Here is a 25,366-nt window from a genome sequence, read left to right as displayed (position 1 = left end):
GACAGACTTAAGACATCCATCAAACCAACTGAGGTGAAACTCTTCTGTTTTTCCTCCAGCATTGGAAATATGTCTGCAACAGTGAAACTGCTTGAAATGTTGTTTAGTGTAAGGCTGGCATTAGCTGCAGTTTCTTACATTATCATTACAGCAAATCCAGTGTGCACTGTCAAAATTACATGCACACATGTGCACAAATAATTTACAGCTGAGCTGGCTTTATAAGGAGAAGAAATCATCAAGGCTACCTCTCCTTTTTTCATCATATCCTGGTACACGTCTTTTAGCATTTTCTTAGGCTGACACACAATAAAATCAGGGGATGCGATGTTCTTTTCCTAAGCCTTGAAGTGGGCCGTGCTCTTTGGTTATAGTCGAACTTGACATTCATGCTTCTTTGATGCATAAGAGGAACAGGACTGATCAGTGAGGATTGCGTGCAAAGGTCAAGAGAGTAAATGGAAGAGGAGTTCAAGATGATTTGTTGCCATCTCCTTGTTGTCAGATGACCACTTTATCAAATGATATGCTCTGTTTAGTGGAAATATATTGCCTTTAGTCGTGTCAGTTAGTTGGTGGAAAGGAATAGACTAACCACATTAGGATGTGTGCTCAGAATCGCAAGTCAGTACTGAAGTGGTTGCTGCATTTAACCTGTGTGTATGTATATATATATAATAAAATACACAATATTTCATCTAATGGTTACACATTGTAACTTAGTTTTTTTTAATGGAGACAAAGCTTTATAACAAGGCTCTATAAGTTTAGACATTCATTCTTTTCACATTTACTTGTGCATTTATTTGCTCAACCAGTAAATTTAACATTCCTGTGCTGACCCTGGAAAACACTGATACTCGGCCCATTGCTCATTCTTTGTGGTAGTCTCAAGCTATGGATAGAAAGCAAGGTGACTTGTTGTAGGTCTCCATCTGTTTTCAGAGAATTATGGTCTCATATCATGTGGGCTTCGAAGGCTTAATACTGTCTCACTCCCTGCCATTACAGAATCATGAAAATATCAAACATAAAAATGTACATCTGGTCACATACAGACTGCAACTTTCCACCAAACCTGACTGGCTGTGCATTGGAAGTGCAATCAGAGCCCTGTGCCACAAAACTGACTGATTATAGACTATTGTAGGTTAGTCACCTATAATAACCACCACACCCAGTTTATCCTTCCTGCTATGCAGAAGGAGGTGGGTAACAGAGCTGACACAAGACTAATCTCAACAGTGTTAACAATTCTCAAGCACGGCTTTGTAAATGTCTAGTCCGTCTAGCCCGTGCAAAAAACACACTCATAGCTCCAGCATAATGAAGCTTCAACCTACCTACTTCAACCGAACATGGACATGGATAAGACCCCAAACGGCACTATCATTCAGGGATGAACCCACCTGACACCTCCTACTACATACAGGAGGAGGGAGGCTGGTGTCCGTCAACAGCTTACAGCACTTCACTCACAGCTCTTTTGAAACATACATATTGTTTAAAGTAATGCTGATGTGTCCTGTCATCAACCTGGCTCTTTAATGCCTAGAACATACTTTCATAGCAACATTTCTTGTTGTATTGACATTGGTCAACTTTAAGTAATACTTCACCAACAAAATGCTCATTTGTGGGCCAGTTGTCTTTGTGCTACAATAAGTTTGGGAAGAAAACTATGTTTTTCCGGCATGCCTCCACACTCAACGAAGAATCCACAAGCAGAAAATTCTTGATGAAGTTAAAGTTTAACAGCAAAACTTAATCAAAAAATCAATTTATAACCTCTCACCCAACTCATTCGGTAATATCCAAGTGTCATTTATCCAATCGTTTGCTCAGTACTTCCCAAACACATGAATATTTGCTAAAACCTTACTACATATATATGAGTAGCACGCCAGGGCAAGTACATATGTCTTAATTCTGCTCGTGTGTCCCTCTGAGCAGAATTCAAATGCATGCACTCGCCCAGGTGCACCACTCGTCCATGTGTGAGGCTGTTTATGCGGCAGTGTGTGAAAGTTTGTAATGGATGTTTTGACATAGTTTTGCTTTTGTTAAATGCAGCCCCTCTGTACTCTTATTCTTTAAGAATTTTCCCTGTTTTGGGATTCTTAGTTCACTGTTGAGGCATGAAAGGAAAACCACATTTTTGTCATAAATTCAACGTAAAACAGGGTGAGTAATCAACATACAAATGATCATTTGTGGGTGATGTTTTTCTTCTCTGTGTTTTTCAGGAGCTGATCACCACGCTGTATATCGGCTTCCTGGGCCTGATCTTTTCCTCCTACTTTGTCTACTTGGCGGAGAAGGATGCTGTGGATGAGGAGGGCAAGACGGGCTTCTCCAGCTATGCCGATGCCCTGTGGTGGGGCGTGGTAAGGCGGCTTAACTAGAAAATAGAAATACATTGTCTAGAAGAAGCAAGTCCTTCACTGATGTCTTAGTACTCTGCATATTTGAATGAGTACGTTTTCTAAATTTTGTTTTTTGCAATGCATATATTACTTGGTTCCTGGAGTGCTACTTGAATTTCCCAACATAGCTCATACACTTCAAAGGCCACATCACATGTACATGAGAAAAGATTCTTGTCTCTAAAGAGCTGTAACAAATAATCTGTACAATGCATTTTGAAGTGGAGTTCTAACTGGAAAAAATGGAGATAACCGGCCACCCTGGTTAGACCAATTATTAACCTCCTTGTGTTTTTATCCTCCTCATTGGATCTGTGTGCAGCATGCATGCATTGCTGCAGCACACAGATGCAGGTGTGTTGATGTTTTCTGTGCGCAGGGCTGGTTTTGCGTATTTCCCTCAGAGGCTCAGGTTTCCAGAGCAGTTAATTAAACATTTGAATTGAAAGCGCAGAGTAATGAGAAACCTATGGCAGCCTTGTGCAGGGGATCAGCGTGCCACAAAGACACGGTAATAAACCATTCACCTCTGGGCTCTTTGGCTCAAAGAACTTTTAGAGCACCAATATAAAGTGTCAGTTCCCTTAATTAAAACTTTAATTGTGGGATTACTACCTTTATGTAACGAGGGTTAGAGGGGTCACAGTGCTCTATGGAACGTTGAAGAAAAGCTGTTTGTGTTGCTCTGCTAACAATGTAGAGAAAAGAATCAGGGTCGGGGATTTGCACCTTTTTTGTTTTTTAGAGACTGTAAACTTGAGAGTCATGATATGCCAATGCAATAGGTTTGGACTTGTTTGTGAGTGTGTGCACTTATTGAAATGAGATTGGTGCTGATTTGAGAATGCTAAGCTTGCCCCAGTGTGTATTACTTCTCTTGGCACGATTTCTAGATTCGGATGTGCAGGTGCAGGGCACAGCTGGAGGACAAGCCAATGCCATGATTCATACCCGCTTCTCTCTCCCTCCCTCCCTTACCTTCCCTGCATCCTGTCTTCTTTTGCCAGTTGCTGATGATTAGGTAATGGCTGTTTGATTTTAACAAGCTTTCTAACGTCAACCAGGACACAGTGTGGAAGAGAAAGTGAGAAAATGAGAGCTTATATTGTGAAACTTGCCATTTTGTAGTTGTGTTGCTCATTTCATTTGGGTGCAATCACACATACAGTACATATGCATGCAGATCCGCATCCATATAAACATATGCAGCATGCACACACACATACTCAAAGACCTGGTCTGTGACCTTTGTGTAGACATGAGGAGGTTTTTTGCCACACACCCGTACATTCTGAATTAGAGGGGTGTTTTTTGAGTAGCCCATTCCACTCTGATGGTCAGGAGGACATTGTTTAGTCATCGGATTTGTGGATGAGGGATTAAATCCCCCACCACTCCACCCGCCCCCCAACATACACCCATCCACCATTCCCGCCCTTGCCCCTTCTTTTTTTCACCCCCAAAGCCCTTTTAAGTATCTCACCTTACATCAGCCGCTTTGTGTTAGCGCACAACGGCGGCTCACGTGGCGCTACTCCATAGACACCCATGGTAAGCCAAGTGTGTTCTGAATGTGTCAGAATTGGCTCGGCTTTCAGAGTGGGTGTACATGCAAATGCAAGAGGTATTTGTTTCCCCCCTCTCACCCCAGCAAATTCCTACACTCACTGAGGATTAGTGGTTGGGAATCTTATTCCCTTTGAGGAGCAAGAGCCTCAAATGCCCTGGCCATCGCTGACAGTTGTGGAGCAAGGCCAGAACGGCTGATGAACTTTCTCTTTATTGTCTAACTCCTGTTATAGACTGCTGTGGTAACGCTTTGAGAGCTCGGCATTGACTGACATGTTCATTACATCAGCTGTTCGTTACACATGAGTGGGAATTTTAATGTCTCTTTGAATGTAAATTTGTAATGTTTACCGGTGAGGTTCATCCGGGGTAAAACAGAGGCACAAAGTACAGGCCCCCTTTGGTTTCCTGCCTCAACCTGCAGTGGTGTGGCTTTAATTTGCTGAAATCACATCAGCCCCAAATGTCTTGACCTTTTATGGATCAGTGGGGTGTACGTTCCAGGATTTGTCTTTCTGTCACATGCATGTTTACAATGTGCTTAAGGTAATCTCAATACATGTAAGAGGAACTTTATCCACTCTCTGTCTTTAGGTGACTGTCACCACAATCGGCTACGGAGACAAAATTCCTCAGACGTGGATAGGCAAGGCCATTGCTTCCTGCTTCAGTGTCTTCGCCATCTCCTTCTTTGCTCTGCCCGCTGTAAATATAATTTAAATCTGAATCATATGAAATTCATGAGCAGTGATTAGATTTATTATTTTGTTAAGTCCCAATCGTATTACAGCTTAGTTGACTCCTGTTTTTCACTTTAAAATTAGGTATTGCTCTCTGTCATGAAACACAATTAGATTAAGTTTGTTTCTGTCTTTTTTTTAGTGTGGACCGAATCACAATGGTTGTTTACAATAATGTCCGGGTGGAAAATCCCTGTTTTACATGCATGAAATGAAATGGCACTGTGCAAATTGGCTCAGTTGGTTAGATTGAAATAAATGAAAGCATATAAAATATTCCAAATATAGCAAACACTTAAACTAATAATGATTTTTTAAATGGGAAAAACACATTTTCCACAGTGCCAGTACATTTGATTTGTCAAAGCAACACAAAACATAAAATAAGCACAGCAGAAATGCTAGATTAATAATATATAATAGATAATATAGTTATAAAAATGACACTTACAACTGAAAATGACAACAGAGATAAACATGTTTGCTGATTTCACATACTTCTGCAAATTAAATCATTTGCCACTTGTCTGGAAGTAACTGTTGTCGTTAGCACAACATAAGTGATTTGGTCTATTACTGTAGGTGAAATGGAAAAAAAAAATAATCTTTTTTTAGATTCTGTATCTATATTTTCAATTTACACACTAAATGTTACAACTTTCATGTGATATATTTTTTGCAACCCCATTCTTTCTTAAAGGGTATCCTGGGCTCAGGGTTTGCCCTGAAAGTGCAACAGAAGCAGAGACAGAAGCACTTCAACAGACAGATCCCTGCTGCAGCCTGCCTCATCCAGGTACATTTCAGCATCAACTGGAAGCATTACAGCTTTAGTAAATGTGTGTGATCCACGAGGCAAACACTAAAACCCAGGTCAGACACAGTACATCAATGGTTTAACAGGAGACACATGGCCTGTACACCACAGTTTGTGTTTTACCTTAGGCATGGTCTCAAAGTCTTAAGCTTATTTTTTTAAAGGTTCAAATGTGTACTTTCCAAATCTTGCTCATGAGAGAAAACATTACAAACTAAAAAGAGGTAAAAGTAAAGGTACTTGTTGTTTGCAAAATCTTACTGGCCATGGAAAAGATAAGTTGTATCTCACTTGCCAAGAGTGGAATGGCAGAGCAGCTAACTTGTGCCAAAAGCTAACTGATACAAGGATAACAATTACCCCGAACACACAGACACAAACACAGACGGCTTGGACACCTGTGACACAAGACATCTAAATGTCTGCAGGACACTGTCAACATACTGCAGATATACACTCCATGATTTTTTTGAAAAATGCTTTTGTTTAATAGTACTATGAATAGAAGAAAATTGTCAATGTAAAGAATTAAGTATTGTTGAATAATAGTTACCAATCAGCCAAACTAATAAGAAAATACCACAAATATTGACAGTAAATCAATTGTAGGCTAATGCAGATGAAAAAAAGAGAAAAATATTATGGAAAACAACATAATGTATATTTGTCTGACACTTCACAAATAAACAGTAGCAACAGAAATATGAAAAGTGTTAAACCAAAAGGCATCAGGGTTGAAGCAGTTTACACATCACTGAATTTGTGGCTTGTATTGCTGCATCACTAATATTTGCTTTTTTTTCAGGGATTAAGGGGAAATGGGAAATTATTATAGGTCATCTGGATCAAGGCATTGACTTGCGCTAATTCTATGCTTAAATCTCTCTTCTACTCAGACGCTTTGGAGGTGCTATGCAGCAGAGAAACCAAACGGCTGTGCTGCTACATGGAAAATGTATTCTCTAACTCCAGAGGCTGTCACTTCAGTAGAACCTGACAACTTTGGCCCTCATGTCAGGAAACTCAACATATCGGTAATTATCCAGTCCAACTTAAAGGTCCGGTGTGTAGGATTAATTGAATAGTATATAGTAGATATGTTTCTTTCGTGTTTAATCACCTGAAAATAAGAATATTTGTGTTTTTGTTATCTTAGAATGAGCCGTTTATAGGGAGTGTGGCCTTGTTCATGTAGAGTGCCATGTTGCACCGCCATGTAGCCCTGAACGGACAAACCAAACACTGGCTCTTGATAAGGCCATTCGCCTTTTCACATCAGCAACTCTAGTTAGCGGAACACTGATTTTTAACATGAAACTGCTTTATTCAGTGTTTAAACCTGTTTAAATCACCTGGTTTGAGGGAAAACCTCCTATGTATTTAGATCTTTGGTTATTAGACCCCCCCCACCAAAGAAAATTGAGTACACATCAGCAGGTGCCTTTCTGCAACAAGCCGAACAGCTTTGAGCCAACAGCGTCTGATTTGCATGTGAAACTGCTTTATTTAATGTTTTTACCGATTTTAATCACTTGGTCCATGTATTTTGGTGAGGAAGAGAAATCTGTGCATAATTCAGCTTCTAAAGACCAATAAAAACCTCCTAAAAATGATCACTGAAGGAAGTGGGACTTTATGTTTGGGACTTGGGAGAACTCTGAAGCTGTTTGCAATCGGCATCCTTTATCTGTCGATGCCACTAAATGTTACACACTGCTCCTGAACCAAGAGACATTTCAGATTCATTCACTTTCCTTATAAGAACATGACTAGTCTTTCCTTTTAAAACCACTCTAGAGTATATCAGTGATACTCTGGGATGAATGACATCTTGTGACATCCTTCTTTAAAAAAATAAAAAAATTCAAAGCAAGGGCATTTTTTACATCTTCTTGTCTTTCCCCTTTTTTGTGTCTCTGTGAAACCCCACCCAAAAATAACATCATCCAGTCTTAAAATAATCTATTTTCTCATTTTGTGGTCATAAACTTCCCATTTTAAATGGAAATACACACACGTTTTTTTAAATATGCTGAAGATCAAAAGTCTACCAAAGAGCGTTGTTAGAAAAAGCCGTCCGACTGTGACACTGTGGGCCGTATTTGCATATGTCTGGCCCACACGGTATTGTCTATTTGTGCAGTTCACCTTTCACAACAATATTAGCTATGTGGTGCCTAGGCCATACAGCATAAAAGGGCAAGTTAAGTTCCCACAAACGTACACACACACACACACACACGGAAGGACTCACAAACACATGTATACGCAGAAGCCCCCCCTCTCTCCTCACCCCGAAGGCCTGACTCCACCAGGATGACTCGAGGCCTTTGTCTCCATCGGACAAAGACTCAGTCAGTTGAGATGATGTCACCGCCGCCTTTCTCATGGGAGTAAACCTTTGTCTAGTAGAACAACAACAAAAAAATCTTTGTGTAGCATTGAACCCACATGTATTGGGGAGAATGAAGGCTGCTTCCGCTCTTTTCTGTTTCAGCATGTGACTTTCTCCGCTGACTCTCCTCTCTCTCCCCTCTCTCTGTCTTTCGAGATTCCTCCCCGTTTCGTCTCTGTTAAGCAGACTTTATTTTAACTTTTTTTTTCATTCTTGTCTGCTCTTCCTGTCTCCTCTCTTTCTGTGTATTTTTCTCTGCCCCGCTCTGCCTTGTCTATGTCTTTCTCATTCTTTTTCCACAATGTTTTTCTCCCCCCCTCATCTTTATATCTAACTCCAGCACGTCTCTGTTTCTTTATCTTTCTTGCTTAAACTCAGTGTCTGTTACAGTTTCTTCGTGCTCTTCTATCTCTCGCTCTTTTGTCCCCCTCTTTTGGTCTCCCAACACCCACCACCACCTCCCTCCTCCCTCTCCCTCCCTGCCGCTCCCTGTCTCTCTCTCTCTCTCTCTCTCTCTCTCTCTCTCTCTCAGCTAATGAGTCATTCAAACCTCGGGTATGTGGAGTGAACTGCTGGCCACTTGTCAATGCCAAAGTCTGATCCACTGAGTCCAAATAATTGAGTTTCCATAAAGGCCACATCCATGACGTTGGTTTGGGTCAGTGGGTCTAAAGTTTGGACTGGAGGCACTGTTCAGGCCCTCAAAAACTCACTGACTCACACAGTACATAGCTGTAATCTCAAAGAAAGAGATTAAACATGTACCGCTGATGTCATCAGTGTGAAAGCCCAAAGTTGGGTAAGATGATGATGTTTAACACCAATTTCAACTATACAGGCACTAATAGCAAAAAGAAAATTTTATTGGTATTTCAGTGTTTTTGAATATGTTTTAGTTTTGACCGTCAGAATTGTATGCAAGTGTTCATCATGCTGTTAACAGGCTGACATTTTGATTGAATTAATTTCCAGCTGTAGTCTTACAGTCTCGATGTGCATGTTAAATGAAGTGTAAAACATTTGCATTAAGGCCTATCCTCACCTTACATGTTAATAGTCATCTGTTTAAGATGTAGCATGCTGTATTTATAAGCCAAAGGTTTCGTTGAATTTTGTTTTTGCATCCACTAACACCCCACAAATTTTCAAGTTTATATAAACAGGTAGACATAAAAAAGCTGTGAAATAAATATGGCATTAGGAAGTAAAAGTCCCCTGAAATAATCTCAAGTAGATTAAGAAAATGTTTAACTGTTAGTTTATTGACCTGTATTGATATATTATATATTTTTAGTAGTAAGTATTTTGCAGAATTATTGCTTTTTAAAGCATTTAAAAGTAATTTTTAAAAGTTTTAAAAGTAATTTTCTTGTTTGTTTTTATTGCATTTTCCTTTCCCTTTTCATTTATTTATGCAAATTTTCAGGTATTTTTCCTGTCCTTTTTTTTTTTTTTTTTACAGATTTATTGCAAATTTTTGGTTCATTTATTCTTAAGTTGCTTTTTGCCTCCTCGCCCAATGTTTTTCAAAGAAATCAAGCCAATTTGCCCAGGTTTCAAAGGGTTAAAAGGTTTTGCTGGTTGATAATAGTATTGGCTGTAACTTCAGTTTCCGCTGTTTATGAGATGAAGAGGCAGTCCAAATCTAATAAAATCTTTCTTGCCACAACAGTCACATGCTGACATTCCTGTGTGCATGGATAATACACAAGACAGAGCAATACTAGCAAAAAAAAAAAACCCATTATAAGCTATGCTTAATGCAAACAGGAATCAAGCGTTTTCTCAAAACATTTTTTTCCCTGCATTAAAAGAGGCCTTATAGAAAGCATCACACATAACCTGTCTCTCCAAGAATTGCCAAATTTCTGTTGTAGAGTGGTTTGCATGCACTTGTAACCCATGGAGCTTTTTTTTGTCAACTTTTGCCAAACAGTTTGCATCTGAGGCACATTAATGAGTCCTAATGCACTTTTTGCTTATTAACTGGGTTGATGTTTCCTCTGTCTGTCAGAAAAAGGGGACCAAGAGGAGGCTGAAGTCCAGAGGTAATGGCGCCATGGATGTGGCCTCAGAGCGAGCTGTATCGATCCCCCAAATCACCTACGATCACATTGATGACTCTGAGGAGAAGAAAGACGTTTCATTTTTCCTGGAGGAGCCACGAGGGGCCGTTGATGGTAATATACAAACTTTACAGTGCTTATGTTACTGTGTTGTACAGTATCCAAACTGATGTCCAGTAAATATGTAGGGTATTTGTCACATCCTCTTTTTCCAGTCTGAGGTCCACTAACTCAAATGCATGTTTTTCAAGAAAATCAGCTAACCTCTATTAAACTTCCCCTGCAACATCTCAGTCCCAGACACGTCAACTCGCCAAGATTACACATGAAAGCACTGAGCTCTGTTTTATTACTGCTTGATTAAACTGACTTCATTTTGGACCTCTTAATAACAGAACTTTTATTCAAAACTTGACACCTCAGTGTGCCATGTTCTGTTCAGGTGGTTTTTTTAAGAAGGTGTTTTTGGTTTGCATTGAATATCGTTGTGAAGCTATCTTTGCTGTTTTAATACAGTTAAAGTCCAGCTGGCAAGGAAGCGTGTGTCATGTGGAGGACATTTTGATGAAGTGAATTACTGCAGTAATGAAACCATTTTTTTCCCTGTTCCTCTTAATACACTTTTGTTTGATAAAATAATGCGTGTTGAGGGCCGTGAAATGATGTCATGCTGCCTTAAATGCCTTGGAAATCCATTATTTCCACAAAAGTTTGATGTAATTTTGCATTCAGGGCACTGAAAAGGCCAAAACAACTCCATGATGAATTACATTTTTTATGATACTTGCTTTAAGAGATATTAGCAGTCAGTGTTTCCCTTGCTTGTGTCTGAATCCCTGTGAAAAGATATACTGTAGATAACTATAAAATAAGATCCTGCTAACAATTCTGTTGCCAGCGCAACATATCTAATAAAGCAGTTTTCTTTACACATTTAGGCCAGTCGAGTCACAGCAAAAGCAAGAAACGAGACATTTTTACTGTGTCACGTATGGGTTTGGAGTACGCTCAGTGTGTACTCTGTTGGGTGCTCACCTTTGTGGAGCTGTATATTATTAAGACATGATACATATGTGAGCATATCTGGCAGCAGCAGAAGGTAGTGATAATTTATGTATACTGTGTAGGCCAAACTCTCTAAGGCATGATATATACTGGTGTAAGTACAAGCTTGAGTACAGCCCCACAGAGCTGTTAGCATGGCTGTAGACTCTTAGTCATATTTAAAATTCTATCATTATAACAAGTGGTGGGGGAAACTTGATAAAGCATAGTGCCCCTATATTTTGCTTGGCATTATTGTATCAATATACGGTACTCGATTTAAAAAATATTATATAAATAATGAATATTGCAAATACAAATTAAACTTTTGGTGGCTGACTAGAACAATAAAATCTTGCTCTTTCAGTCCACTACTGTAGATCCATTTTGCTGCAATAAAATTTACTGAAAATTTTATCTCATTAGATTAAAACAGATCTTCACAAAGTTTTCCTATGGGGTAATCATTTCCGGTTGAAAATATCTCAATATATGGTATACTTGGTATACTTGGCTTATCACAAAATGTTTAAAGGGAACCTATTATGCTTTTTCATATTTTCATATTTTTCTTAAATATAGTATTTCAGTGAAGGATGCTAATATCTTTTGTCATTCATATTTGTATTCATTTTAAAATTCATTTGAACATACTTGCTTTTTAGACTTAATACAAATGATAGAGATATGGGATGTTCCAAATGAAAAAAAAAGAAAAAGAAATCAATCGAAATTAGACAAACTAAACCAAAATAAAAGGAAAAAACACAAAACAAAGCAAAACTTGGTGGGTGTTGACTTGTTGACTGTATCTGACTTTGCTTAACAATAATTTTTGCTTGGGGCATTATTCACCTTGCCTATCATTCTTTCAAAGGCAGCAGTCTCTGTCATGAGGATGCTCATATTTAACATGGTCACAGTTTTAAAATACTGAGGTAAGTGTATGAAGAGGTATTTTCCTCTGAGCAATTTGTCAACATTTTTTCTACTCTGGCTACAGTATGATGTCATAGTTTGCTGGCTTTCTTTATATGGTCACCTGCTTCAGGCACGCGACTGCATGGTTTTACATTACCAGTGCGTAGTCTACAGTGCTACATGTAACTACATGCCAATGTCAGGTAAACATGTAAAAGTTGGAAATTTCTTCCCAATTTTGGATGGTGGTCTTGCTAGAACATGTTTGGTAGCGTTCATTCAGGGCGGAAACTGCTGCATCTCTGTTACAGTCATTCCTCAGCATCAACAAAGGTGCAGAAATACAGCCCAAAGACACTGACCAATCAGAGCAGACTGGGCTTTTTTGGGAGGGGGACCTTAAGAGACAGGCGCTGAACAAAGCATCTCAGACAGAGGCTGAATACAGGTGTTTGCGCACAGACTGTATGAGGAAAATAATGTGTTTTTATAAGTGTTTTTCATAGAAGCAGGAACAAGAAAAAGAGCATAATAGGTTTTCTTTAAAATTGCTATCATATTGTATTGTGACCTAAGTATCATGATGATATTTTATCGAGGGCCTTTGGTGATTTCCACCCCTGATTATTCTGTTGTCATTGTCATTCTAACTTGAAGCATTATATAATCACAGAATAGACAACCTCTTGAATGTAGTTTGTAGAAATTGGTCCCCTCAGTTCAGACAAACAGTGGAAACCTTTAAAGATTATGGGATGAGTTGTTATGTGCTGGTTTCTCATTTTCACACAGTAAATAGAGGCCCTATCCTGATCCCCTTAGAGCCAAGATGGCTGCCAGGTGTCTTCAGCTGGCCAGATGGAAGCCATTACAGTCTCAGTGGTGATTAGAGGTCATGGTTACAAGCTCTTTACTGCTCCACTTGTCCCTCTTCGCCGGCCACAGACACTCACACCGGGCTTAAGTGGAAAAAAACTTTAAAATGCGGACTTGTCAAGGTTACAAGTGGGGATTTCTTGTTATGGTATATGCAGATTACCAATTTTGCTGCAGTCGGGCCATAGCCAAGTTGTGTTTTCTTTTTTGGCATGAGGCTGAAGGAACACATCCACTATCCAAATAATTGTGGTTACTTATTGTTGCCAGCACTTGCGCATCACAGTAGAAACTGTGTTTTTTGAAATGCAAAACTATATGCAAAGTATATGATCAATGGCTGGCTGGTTAAAGGGGCCGCGGTTTAACTTCCTGTCTTAAAAACCATCCCCGCCAAATGAATTGACCCAGACTCCAGGTTAATAAATGCACTTTATGAGTTTTTCCTGTCAAAGCATGCCATCATAAAAAGGAGCCGGAGTGACATAAACTTGACATAAAGGCAGACCATCACTAGAAGAGCAACCACTTAAGAGGGGAAATGCTGTTTAGTTTCCTGCTTAATTGGGTGGATCTTAGAAAAAGAAGGAAAACACATGTCTGAAGTTCATGTGGAAAAAGCAGTCAGATCAAACTTGAGGTCAGACCAGTTAGATGGCACCTTTCATCCAGTATTCATTCCTGTATTTATCTGCAACAAAGCAAACATTCAAAATGTATGTGTTAAAAAAAAAAATTAAAACAATATTTTAAAAACACATGCTGAGACTGTGAACTAGAAAAAAAGGAATTGGCAAAGCTGCGTGACAAAGCCACGTGAAGAAGCCTGCAGCCTGCTGTCACTAATGATATTGTGCAGAGTTGAAACAGCATGGGGCTGTATGATCTCTGCTTCTGATCCAGCCATAAAACAGGCATCTGCAGTGTCATCTGTCTGCACCAGAGCTGCTGCTTTTTTATTTATTCTTTAACCATCCCTGCTTCAAATAAAAATGGAAGCGTAGCACGCAATAGACTTTTGTGTGTTTTATGAAATACTTGTTCTATGTAGCAAAATGGTTTAATGAAGAGTTTGCTGTTGGGATTTATGAGTCAGCTGATATAAGCTGCATGGTAATGCAGTTTGGTTGTTTGCAAACTTAGTACATTACTGCATTAAAGGAAAACATGCATGAATAGAAGTGTCATTTGTGCTCCCTGCTTTTCTCAAACTTTCCTGAATGCTTTCTTTAGTGTGGGGTTTAGTGTTATATTATCCCCTTGAAACTTAACTATTAAAAATTAGTTCAGTTAGCAATATTGATTTTATTGGGGGCTCTGTTTTTGGTCTTCACGCCTCAGGGGAATATCTGGCTCTTTAGCTGCTAATTGCCGCACTATGTTCAGGCACTAACTGTTAATCTGCTTTTGGACTGAGTACAAAGTGTACATTACATTTTTAGATTGACAGTATTTGCCTACTGTTGCCAAATGTGACATTTTGAGGGCAGCAAGAGTGAACGACAATAATGATATGGGCCCCGCAGCTAAACAATGAGGCGAAACTCCTTAAAAAACTGCACATTCTCATACATTGTTGTTATAATAATATCCATTATAGCTGCTCTAAACAAAGACACGTAAGGGAAGTGCTTGGCAACCAACATCAATCAGCAGCTAATTTGATATTAAAGTAGTTGGCAACTATTTTGATGATTGAGTAGTTTTATTCAGCAAAAAAGTAAAATGTTTCATGCTTCACATTTGTGAAAATTTAATGATTTCTTTGGTCATACAGGTCATATATGATAATAAACTGAATAGTTTGGGGATTTTTAAATTTTTTTTTTTTACCATTGGTTGGATAAAAAATAACATTTGAAAATGTCACCTTTGGCTCTAGGAAATTTCACAGGGGCATGTTTCACTGGTCTTCAACATTTTATCGACAAAGCAATTGAGAAAATAATATGTAGATTAATGGACTATTAAATTGTTTTAAGTTTCAACTAAAGGTGACAATTTGTACAGTTACTGCATTGATACAATAAGCTCTGTTTCTATTGAAAAATACATTTGCAGGCTGTCTTTGGCCTAGAAATGGACATAAAATCATTTATATTCTTAAAAAAGGGAAATTATTGTGCAACAAAAATGCTGCTGTGTTGCAAAACAGGAACTGTTGTTGATAACAAACTATCATTGTTGTGTACTCCAGATATTTTGCAGTCTCATGTCTCATGTTGACAATATTTCCACCTTTCTTTGCAGGAATCACCAGGATGTTCAGACAAACAGGTGAGTCATTCTAACTCTCCCATCACAACTGAGGCGCACTAAATGGGGATTCCAGGGATCACAGGTTGTGACATTATTATTTTAAAAATTATTTTGGTGCACTCTGGACTCGTGGTAACTCCTCAACTCTCCATGCCATAATCTTGTATATCAAAGCAGAAGCTTTAGCAAAATCCAACAATAAAACAGCAATTTAGACTTCTTTATTTACCTGTTACTTTTTGTCAAAGCTGCAAACACAAGTGTATATAGTGTATGTTTGTTCATGGCACTGTCTAACCAGTAGCCCCTTTCACTGGTTAAGTACTTCTTTTTCTCCTATTAAAAAGTCCTGTGTTAATCATTAGCTAGCCTGCCTTTTTAATGTGGTCCAGACAGTATTTTAATTAGACTCGCTGGCTGGCTGGGCCTTTGTCCCCAACCGGACCAAACCAGAGCCAAGCAGAGAGACTCAGACACTGGTCCCGGGTTGACCTGGCCTGTTTTCTTTACTGGGTGCCCTGCCAACACCACGGGTGAGGAACAGGGCTGCCCTGGCTAGGAATGGTAGGGGACCGTGGGGACCTAGACTGGGACACTAAAGAGAGGGAGAAAGAGGGAGAGAGAGGGAAGGCGGGTTTGATAAGCGGCCATTGTGGAGCTCCAGTGGTCAGAAATAAACTGGTCATTGTTTGATTAAGTCAGTGTCCGGCTTATCGCTCCACTTATCTGTCTGGCTCTACCCACCTCGCTGTCTGTGAGAATTTCTCAATGGAGCTCCCTCCCTCTCTCACTCTCTCTCTCTCTCTCTCTCTGTCTCTCTCTCTCTCTGTACTCATATCACACTGTCTTTTTCCTCTGCATGCATTCTCCCTCTCTGTCTCTCGGCTGACCTTGGCTCACACTCTCCCAGCCAAACACGTTTGCACTGATGGGCCAGATAAAACTACATATTGTTAATAAACCCTTATCCTGTTTGTGTAGCCGATAAGCCAGTTCACGTCTCCTTCAGTGAGCTGATGTTGAGGCTAAAGGTGGCTCTTGTTAGCTCTGGTTACCCTCCTCCCATCTCTTTCTCTCCCTCTCTCAATCACTCTCTCCGCTTCCGGATTGGACAATGTTAAACAAACCCGATGATGGAAGAGAGGTTGAATGGATTTTTCTTTTTTTTTGGGCTTGAATTGGACTGGTCATTCATACAGATTTGCCTCTCCATTCTTTATCACAATGGAGGCCTGGTGGTTTGTTGGAGAGACTTGTCAAACTCAGACGCTGACAGTCTGACTGCAGGTCAGGACCTCGCTACACATGTTGTTCTTTGCTGTTGTTTTTAGCTGTGCCAGCAGTCAGCCAGCTGCACTGTTGAACTGGAGCACAGCAGTTTCCTCATATAAGCCCTTTAAAAAAATATGTAACTTGATATTTTTTTACCAGGTTATATAAAATAATTCCACCCTAAAAATATTCAATTTCTTCTCATAGGTAGAAGTTTTGAATCCTTTTGAATACCTCCATGTTAATTCAGATATAAAGTGCTTTGTGGTGCACCAAACTGTTACATAATGAAGAAATCCACCGATTTTAAGGATGTTTGTTCAACGTTTTTTCCTTTCCTCTCTTTTTCCTCCTTTCTTTTAATTAAACTTGCATGGCATCAGGCCCTCCACATCATTCTTGGTCGTCTTTCACTCTGAGCTGCCCTGCCTCTCCAGGTATCTTTCTGTTTCATTGTGTCTGCTTTTATGTCTCTTGTATTTCCAATTATATATATCTGCTTTCATTTTATTTTTCCCTTTAAACTTATATACAATTTACCACTCCAATATCAGTGTACTGCAAATATTATTTTAATGTAAATTTTAGAGCTTGTGAATTTGTCTCCCTTTATGTCTCTGTCTGCAACTTTGTGTTCTCACTGCTGACTATCTTAATCTTAATCTCAGTGGGACCAACCTGGTTAAATAATGATTAAATAAATAAATGAAATAATTACTGGTCATCTCTGTTCTTTGCAGTAAGGAGGAATCACAATCTCAGCACCTCCATCGACATCTCCCGCGCCAACAGTTTAACAGATGAGCTGGACTACATGACTGAGGACATCCCCCTGCCTGTGGTGACAGCTCAGTAAGTCCCAGAAAACTCACCCCTCTGCTCTTCTCTATAGCCCCCGTCTCCCTCCGATCCATCACCCTACTCTGACCTCCATTCTTTGATTCATATAGTACTGATTTCCCTACTTGTCCTGGTACCTAAAGGCCTTTTGTCAGACCAGAGAGCCCCTCTAGCTACTCTCTAAATGAAGTTGTTTTGTTGAACTCTCTTGAGGGTTAAAAAGACTCTCAGGGGCCAGAGCCATATCAGGTACAGCGAGTTATAAAGGGGATTATCCCTTTAGTCTTGAGGGAAATGTCAAAGAAATCCCTCTCAATAGGTTGTAGGACATGTTAAGGTACCGGATGGCTTGTCACCACATGCCCTCATGGGACTGAGAATTCACTGCTGTCGGTTACTGTGTGAATGTGTGTTCCTTCCTCCCGCTAACCCGCTCATTCAACTGGGTTTCATTAATACCAACCAAAATGTAATACTGGTGTGGTGAGATTTTCTTTGCTTCCTGTCTTGTTGCAGAGCTTGTTAATGAGTGCTTCAAAAACACATTACTCCCCGTTATTTCTCCACTGTCTCCTGCCTTTTTCACCAAGGGGCCAGTTCTCCCTAAACCATGTTTTCACATGTTTACACTATCAACAGTTACTACAAGTGTTCACGTTGAAGCAAAGTGGAAGGACTTTGCACAGACAACATGTCAACACCATTGTTTGGCTTAATCCCAGCAGTGGGAGACTGCTGGAGTGCTTTTCCCACTGGGACAGTCATGTAGCTTCATTGCATACAGATTAGGTGATTACATACTGAGCAAGCAGGTATTACTAAGTCCAATTGCAGCAGTTTGGAGGTTTAAAGTTTGGGGTTAAAAAAAACCAAACTTGAATGCAACATAGCCATGTAGTTGATGTTGAGTACACTTTTTTTGCCCTTTCATTAATAATAGATGTGGTTAATGCATTATGCTTCAAATGACAGCTCTTGTGCACTGAAGGCTTTGAGCTGCAGTGTTTTTAGTATCTATATAGCATTTACCCCTTTCTGTGTGCTTGCAGTGTATATACATCAACATATTTACTGTCTTTTAGTCTATTTATGCCAACATAGACTTTGTTTTATATCTTGGTTTTCCACATGATGGGTCACAGGTGTTGCTTTGGTCAGAAACTTACATGTAAATTTTTGTTTATGTCCTTTTGTTGGCTCTGTATTCTGACCAGTCTTACTGGGCATTCATGGGCCAGTTTGTATTGCACCATACTGAATATAGGGTTTTTAATGGCCTCAGTTGGATTTGATGTGATAGCTACACAGTGACTTTTATAGACATTTATACGCTCAAGATATTTTGCCCTTATCCTGAAAAAGAAAGCGGTCGATTAACACGTCAAAATATGGAATAGTGGAGAGGCTGGAACCGCCTGTGCCATTTTGCTGCTTTTTCTTTGCATCAAAATATGTTTTTTCAAAAGTTTTCCATTAGTAGTGGAATTAAGCCCTCCTTCTTTATTCCTCATCACCCACTTGAAAACGTTGACGTTGCAGTATTTACGCTATCCAAAGCCCTGCTGATATCTAAGTCTTTCACAATGTTTAAAAGTAGTTGTGTTTCTCCGTCTGTCCAGAAATATGGGGAATTGGCATGCATCTCTTCCAAGCCTTGCAAACTTTTTGTACAGTGCACAGGGCAGACCATAAACAGGGAGAGGCTTTGTATTGCAAACTGAGGTAAAAACCCCAACTGAGATGCACATTCTGAATGCAATGTATACATGTCCAAAACGTGTCCTAAAACCTGAATATAACTCCAGGATATCCAACATGTCCTAATATGAAAATGCTAATTTCGGTAAAAGTCCTTATTTGTGATATCCAAACAGAATATGCTGTTTACATTATCCTCGTCAGATCTAGAATATTTTCATATTTGGAATAATAGTGGAATATAAGAGTGCATGTAAAAATGGTAATTGCGGTCCTTTTTAGACTATTGCACAGAGGGCATCTTATGTCTTTCAGAAAAAATGACTGTTTGAAAATGAGACTAATTATTCTATTTTCTTTAAGGTTTTTTTGTTGCGTATTCTCAGTATATGAGTATGTGTGCATGTGTGCATGTAGATTTATTTTATGTAGCTATATCATTGCCATTGTCATTAATGTAGATGCATTCAGTGCATGTTGTTCCTAACTTTATACAGTATTCCTACTATTCGCCTCCCTTTGTGGGCCTTGCAAATCAGCAGTCACGTCTGCTCTATTGACCTCCATCTCTGGCCTTTTGGCTTTTCTTTTTCAATCCAGATTCTCCTCCCTGTCCTCTTGAAAACAAAAAGCTGACTGCACCTTTTGTACAGAGAAACAGTCATTACCATAAAGGCTGGAAACCGTACACAGTTTTGTTTTGATTTCCAGTTTAAGTTTAAAATACCTAAAGGTTTATAAAATGCTCCCCACCCACAGAGGATCATGTTAATGTAAAAACATCAACAAAACAAACTTAAACGGCAAAATGAACTCGACTTCTCTTTCTTGCAGTCATTTGACCTGCTCGTTCGTGGCACTGTTCCAGGACTCTTTCTCCACTCAGCACTTGAATTCCACAAGGCACTGCACTGGCTCGTGCTACCCCCCCCTTTTTTTTTTATTCTGCACCTCTCCATCTTTCCATTTTTCTTGATTTCATCTACTTGTCAAGAGGAGACTATGGAAAATGTTATCCCTTACATACGATAGAAACCATGACGAGCCACCAACTCCTATTGATAATTTAGAATTTGATATGAGCGCCTCTCCTGGAAAATGTGATTACAGTGTCTCATATATTTATTCTCTGGGCTTTTTTTTTTCTTTTAATATGGAACCTATTGTTTGATATTTGTTAATAATAGTGCTGAAGAATAAGTCTGGTTCATGCTTGGAAAATTTATCATAGCCAAACATTCAACATGTGGTATCTGTATGGTGTTAGTAAAGTATAGTAAATATCCTAGTATCAAGGATGAAAGTCCTATGGTCATGTAGTCTGTGCTGTTTTATTTTTGACAGCCTCTCAGATATTTTATTTTGTCACTATCATACATCATGAAATGATTGATAGAGTTAAGAAAGCAGTGTATAAATAGTTATGACAATAAAGTAATAATGAAATTCTTCAATATTTAAATGTTCAGGTGTGTGACTGTGAGTGAACACTAATGGTTTGAGAACTGTTGCACAACTGAAAGGTGATAAGTTGTATCTTCATACTAGCTGCCATCATTATTACCACCAAAGTCACACTGACACCCACTTTAGGAGCACTAAAGTGACACTTTAGGTGTGAGCTTGTTTGTTTTAGTAGAATTTCCTAAGAAACATGTCACGTCAGAGCCTTGTTCTCCCAGCAGAAGATGGTCTTTTCCAGTGTGCAGGCAACACTGTACAAACCATAAAACAGCCCATAGCCTGTTATCAGGGGCCTATTTGCTCATGACATTCATTGTCATGACATTCATTTATTTCATTAATACAACATAAAGTCAATTATACAGCGTATGTTACAATTTGATCTTACACAGTTTATTGCATGTTATCAGACTTCCTAGCTTAATCGATTAATAGCCGGGTGTCCCTTGGGCAGACGTATGAATCATCTAAACATTTTAAAAAATTACATCCTTTTTAAAAATGACTTTCATGGCTATCTGTGAAGGAAATTCAGCATGCGTCATCTCCTGGAGACGGGTACATGTTTGAACATGTTTTTTTGATTATATTTATTTGCATGTGTGTCAGATCATTTAAAGTGTGCATGTGGGCGTGGGACCTCTGGGTGTTAATGCCTGTGTGTGAGAGCAAGTCCTCCAGCTGCAGACAGACAGTAGGCGTTTTTTGGACCGAGGGAACATTTTATAGTTCTAAGAACATAATCCATTTTTTTTGTATCCAGACTGCAAGAACGAGTAACCATCATAGTTATTGTAGCACTGTTTTGATTTTTTTAAATTTATTTTTTAATTAATGATGCAAGACAGATGAGACTAGAGAGCACACAACTTAATACACTGAGTGACTTGACAAGATTGGCAAAAAATAAAAAAAGGTTGACCTTATGGTGAAGTTTGTGTGTGTTAGCGAGGGCAGTCTGTTTTGTTAAGAGACCTTTTTTTAGCTGCTTTCTCAGAGTAGGTAGTTTCCCAGCACAAGATGAACCTCGAGTGACAAAAGTGTACTGTGATTCGTCAAACACTTGAGTCAATGCAGCACCAGCAACAGCCAGTTTTGTAAAAAAAAAAAAATAGATTGATAAAATAGATTGGAGCAGCCTTCATTTTTCCTATTGGCAGTGTGAAGAAAAGGTCAGTGACAGTATATAGTTCTTGACATATATAGTTCTTGGTTCCTCTCAGGGAGTCTGCAGAGCTGTTTGGTCCAAAAATGGTTGTTGTCTTTATGTATCAATTGAAGGGCTGCTGTGCTCCCGACTCAGCTGTGACAAACCTATACCAAGCTCAGATTTGGGCAGCCCAGTTTCCAGAAGAAAGGTTTGACAATGGACGTTTCTGCGAACCACTGAAATGTAACATTTGTAATTTCTAAAGTGACGCTCCACTTACATGAGCTGACTTTGTCATCCAGAGGTGGAGCGGATGGTGGATGGCATGACACATAAGAAGCCTGCCAAGCTGCAGACTACTGTTCGAGACCGTCAAACACAAAAACAGTTCTTTTTTAAGTGACTCGTTACTACACCAAAAGCAGTTTTACCAGCACATTGCTGCGTTGTTTTTTTTTCCTGGAGACTGTGACACCATAAGTGGGTCTTTAAAGCCCGAACATGATGTTTTCTTAAACATATTCAAATCATGGTTTATTTTTGTGCCTGAACTTAACCACTCTAATCACAATGTTGTTAAAATGTGAACAACACAAAGTTTCAGTGTTATGGCTACACAGTAACATACAAAAGTAACATATCTGTGGTTTGCAAGAACGAACAATGTCAACGTTTTTTTTTTTTTTGGTGATTGGGTTTGATTTGGGCCTTGCTGGGCACATTTCCAGAACTGGTTTGTTTTCCCCCCTGGTGTCACGCCACTAAGGACAGCACTGTCATTTGGCATCCTTATCTGGATTTCTGCAGACAGCTACCAGATCCACCCACACCGCCTGAGGTGATTTGCACGCACGCACGCGCGCACGTGCGCACACACACACACACACACACACACACACACACACACACACACACACACACGCACACACTGGATAAGTTGTCTGTTGTTTTATATCCAGGAATCAGAGTTTCTCCACACCTTCCTGCCATTCCTGTAAATCCGACACAAGCTGGCACTTTCCTCAGTTTAGTTTGGTGCTTGTTTAAACAGCCTTTTTTCTACATCACTTGTATTTATCTGTGACAGCACTGGTCGAAGCGTTCCACTGTTTGTTTGGCTTTGCGGAAGCAGACTACCCCCAAAATGAGTGTGTGTGTGTTTGTTCACATGTGTGAGAGGCATCAATACAGCTGGCCGTGACGTCTCTGGGCTTGTGAAGAGGAAGTGGTGCAGGGCAGCGTCCGCACGCAATCATGTCTTTTGCTCCTCTTAACCCAAAACACACACACACACACACACCTACATCAACACACACAAGCATGCTTTTTCCCAACTGAGACGATAAATCTTCACTATTGGCTTGTTTGTTTGTTTGTTAGTTTAAAATCAGCTTATGGTGATTTGTTGAATTTTATGAAAATATTTTTAAAAAAAGCCCATATACTTGTTTGAAAATTGTCAACATCCTACTTCCCTTTTCACTGTAAACACTTTCTTTGGTGTTTGTTTACTTGCGTAAATGAGGCTCCCATTTTTTTTTTTTTTTTTTAGCGATTCTGTTTGAACAAGACTGTGTATGTGAACCATCATACATTTTGAGGATCTCACTCTCTGAAATTTAACCAGTTAATTGTAGAGTAAACTCATAACAAACCCAAGTGGGAGAGCTGATCCTCAATCCACCCCAAAGCAGATTGACATTTAGTCTCTTTGAAAATGAGTAAATGTTTCAAAGTGCACTTCTTAGGCCCCAAATGAAGGGAAACCTTCTGTAACTGATTGCAATGATCGTGCCTCATCTCTCTCACTCTTTCTCCTCGCTGAAACCCATTTTTCCTCTCTCCTCTTTTCCTGTTCTTTTTGTAACTGCATTATCTCTCCTTGCACCAAAAGTATACCCAAAAGAGAGCTCCCTTTCCCACTTTCTTTGTCTGGCAGCACCAGATCAGTAAAGTTTGTCATCTCGTGACCTGAGGCAGTCGCCCCTTCCGCCTGCTGGGTGTGTCCAGGTTCCCCTCCCTCCCCTTCCTCCTCCTTCTCGTGTCCTCTCAGACCTGTAAAAGCCTGCATGGGCCACCTGCAGGCAGCTCTTAATTAGTTCCCCTCTTACAAGCTAGCCGGAGATAAACAATGAAAACCCACTGCAGCGCCACAGGAGGGATTGCAGGCAGAGACACATGCATCATGGCCTGTCCTCTTCAAGTAGGGGCCTCTCTCTGCTGAGCAACTGGCGTCTTTTGTGCAGAGCTCTGAACAAATTGACTTTTTGTCTGCGTGGCCTCTGTATGCCCGTCTTCTACACTGTACTCAGATATTGATGGCACGGAGGGGTGTTTCAAACATATGGTGTTTAGTCAAGAGGAAAAATCTAAAATGCATTCATGGCTTCTGTCACAGGAGTCTTTTTAAACCTTGGATATTGTCACTTTGACAAATGTTTGATATAGGCAGCACGTCCCCCCTTCTCTGTGCTGCAAAACATGCGCTGACCAAGAAGATATTTTATGGGGCTTTATGTAAGATTCCGCAGTGAAACTAATGTGAAAATATCCAGTAAATCCTCTTAATATTTTTGGCTTTACTGCCAAGTATTAGAATGACGAACGAGACTAAGCAAGGGCCCCACTTTGGGCACAAGACACAAATGCACACTCATATGCACACAGACAAACGGATGGGGTAAGATCTGTGGCCTCCTGCCCCGCAGCAAGAAAAGCTGCCCGGGTGCTGTTGCTCGATGAAGAGATAGAGAAAGAAACCAAGAAAGAAAAGAACAAATTGTGCCCCAGTTTCTTGATTTTCTGCCAATTTCTAAAGCATAAAAAAAGACAGAAAATAGTCTCGGTGCAGTAAAACAGCCACACACTGATTCATATTCTCTGGACAGCAGAGCTGTGCACGGAGGGATTCAGTAGTTAATCTCATTACACACTCTGAGCTTTTTATGTGGTCGCTGACCTCCACTCTACCTTTACTCACTTGGACGCATTAGAAATAGTTTAATTGCTCTCACTTTTCCAAAATACAACCAGCAGAAATGCTACAGTTAAGTTGACAGTACAGTCAAAACTCAAATGTCTTGTTCTGACATGCAATATGTTGGGGTTTGATTTTGCAGCATGCACAGGCCTCTTGTTAAAACGTATCCAAATTTGAATACAGATGTTCATTGCCCGCATTGCACTGCCTCTGCAGTTGGCAAACAACATCATGCAACTAGTTGAAACATTTTATTTTATGGCAAATGTTTCTAGTTGACCTGTCATTGTTTATCTTATTTCTACTTTGGAAGGATTGCGACACAAAGATAAATTTGATTTCAGGCTGCTTGAAGTATTTTTTTTTTCTCCATTGAACTTCTATATATTTTACAATACCACAAGAACATAGCATTGCTTGAGGTATTTCCAGTTTTCTGAATATGTTTTATTAAAAAAAAAAAGAATCTTTCAAATTACTCTTGCACCACAGATTAAAAGTCAAAGTGTCATCTACATCCACTTTTTTGAAATTCATGAACAATAGGCATGGTAGACAGGTTTGACTTAAGGCTCATTTGTGCAAATATATGGTTACATACATATATGGGAATGGCTAAAAGTGACTGTTCTGGTATGGTTTAAGTTGGACATACACAAACGTCTAGTATTACACCATCACCTACTGCAATTAAAGTCATGTAAACTATTTATTATTGAGTGTTATAGGGAGGTATGTGATACTAAGGCAAACGGGAAAAAAGTAATAAGAAAATTTAATATTACCTGCCAAACAAGTCCCTGGTTTTCAAATTCGTTGATTGTCGCCAAAAAGAATCAGCAAGCCATC

At 39.5% G+C, this 25,366-nt stretch overlaps 1 protein-coding gene across 3 annotated transcripts in view; it reads left to right on the top strand.

Moving 5' to 3' along the window:
• Positions 1 to 25,366, top strand: part of kcnq1.2 (potassium voltage-gated channel, KQT-like subfamily, member 1.2) — a 222,249-nt gene that overhangs the window by 46,310 nt on the left and 150,573 nt on the right. For 2 of the 3 annotated variants that reach the window (XM_088080342.1, XM_088080341.1), the window contains 8 exons: positions 2,247 to 2,387; positions 4,590 to 4,700; positions 5,436 to 5,531; positions 6,449 to 6,586; positions 9,962 to 10,127; positions 15,105 to 15,131; positions 16,769 to 16,822; positions 17,126 to 17,237. In XM_088080342.1, coding sequence (XP_087936468.1) covers positions 2,247 to 2,387; positions 4,590 to 4,700; positions 5,436 to 5,531; positions 6,449 to 6,586; positions 9,962 to 10,127; positions 15,105 to 15,131; positions 16,769 to 16,822; positions 17,126 to 17,237 — 845 coding nt within the window. The remainder of the gene's footprint in view (positions 1 to 2,246; positions 2,388 to 4,589; positions 4,701 to 5,435; positions 5,532 to 6,448; positions 6,587 to 9,961; positions 10,128 to 15,104; positions 15,132 to 16,768; positions 16,823 to 17,125; positions 17,238 to 25,366) is intronic. The other variant, XM_088080343.1, reaches the window with a different exon arrangement.

The sequence above is a fragment of the Plectropomus leopardus genome, chromosome 7 (assembly GCF_026936395.1).
Source record: "Plectropomus leopardus strain MGB_pleo_1.0 chromosome 7, ASM2693639v1, whole genome shotgun sequence".
NCBI lineage: Eukaryota > Metazoa > Chordata > Actinopteri > Perciformes > Serranidae > Plectropomus > Plectropomus leopardus.
Note: the sequence above shows the minus strand (reverse complement) of the source record. Positions and strands in the feature narration are given on the sequence as shown.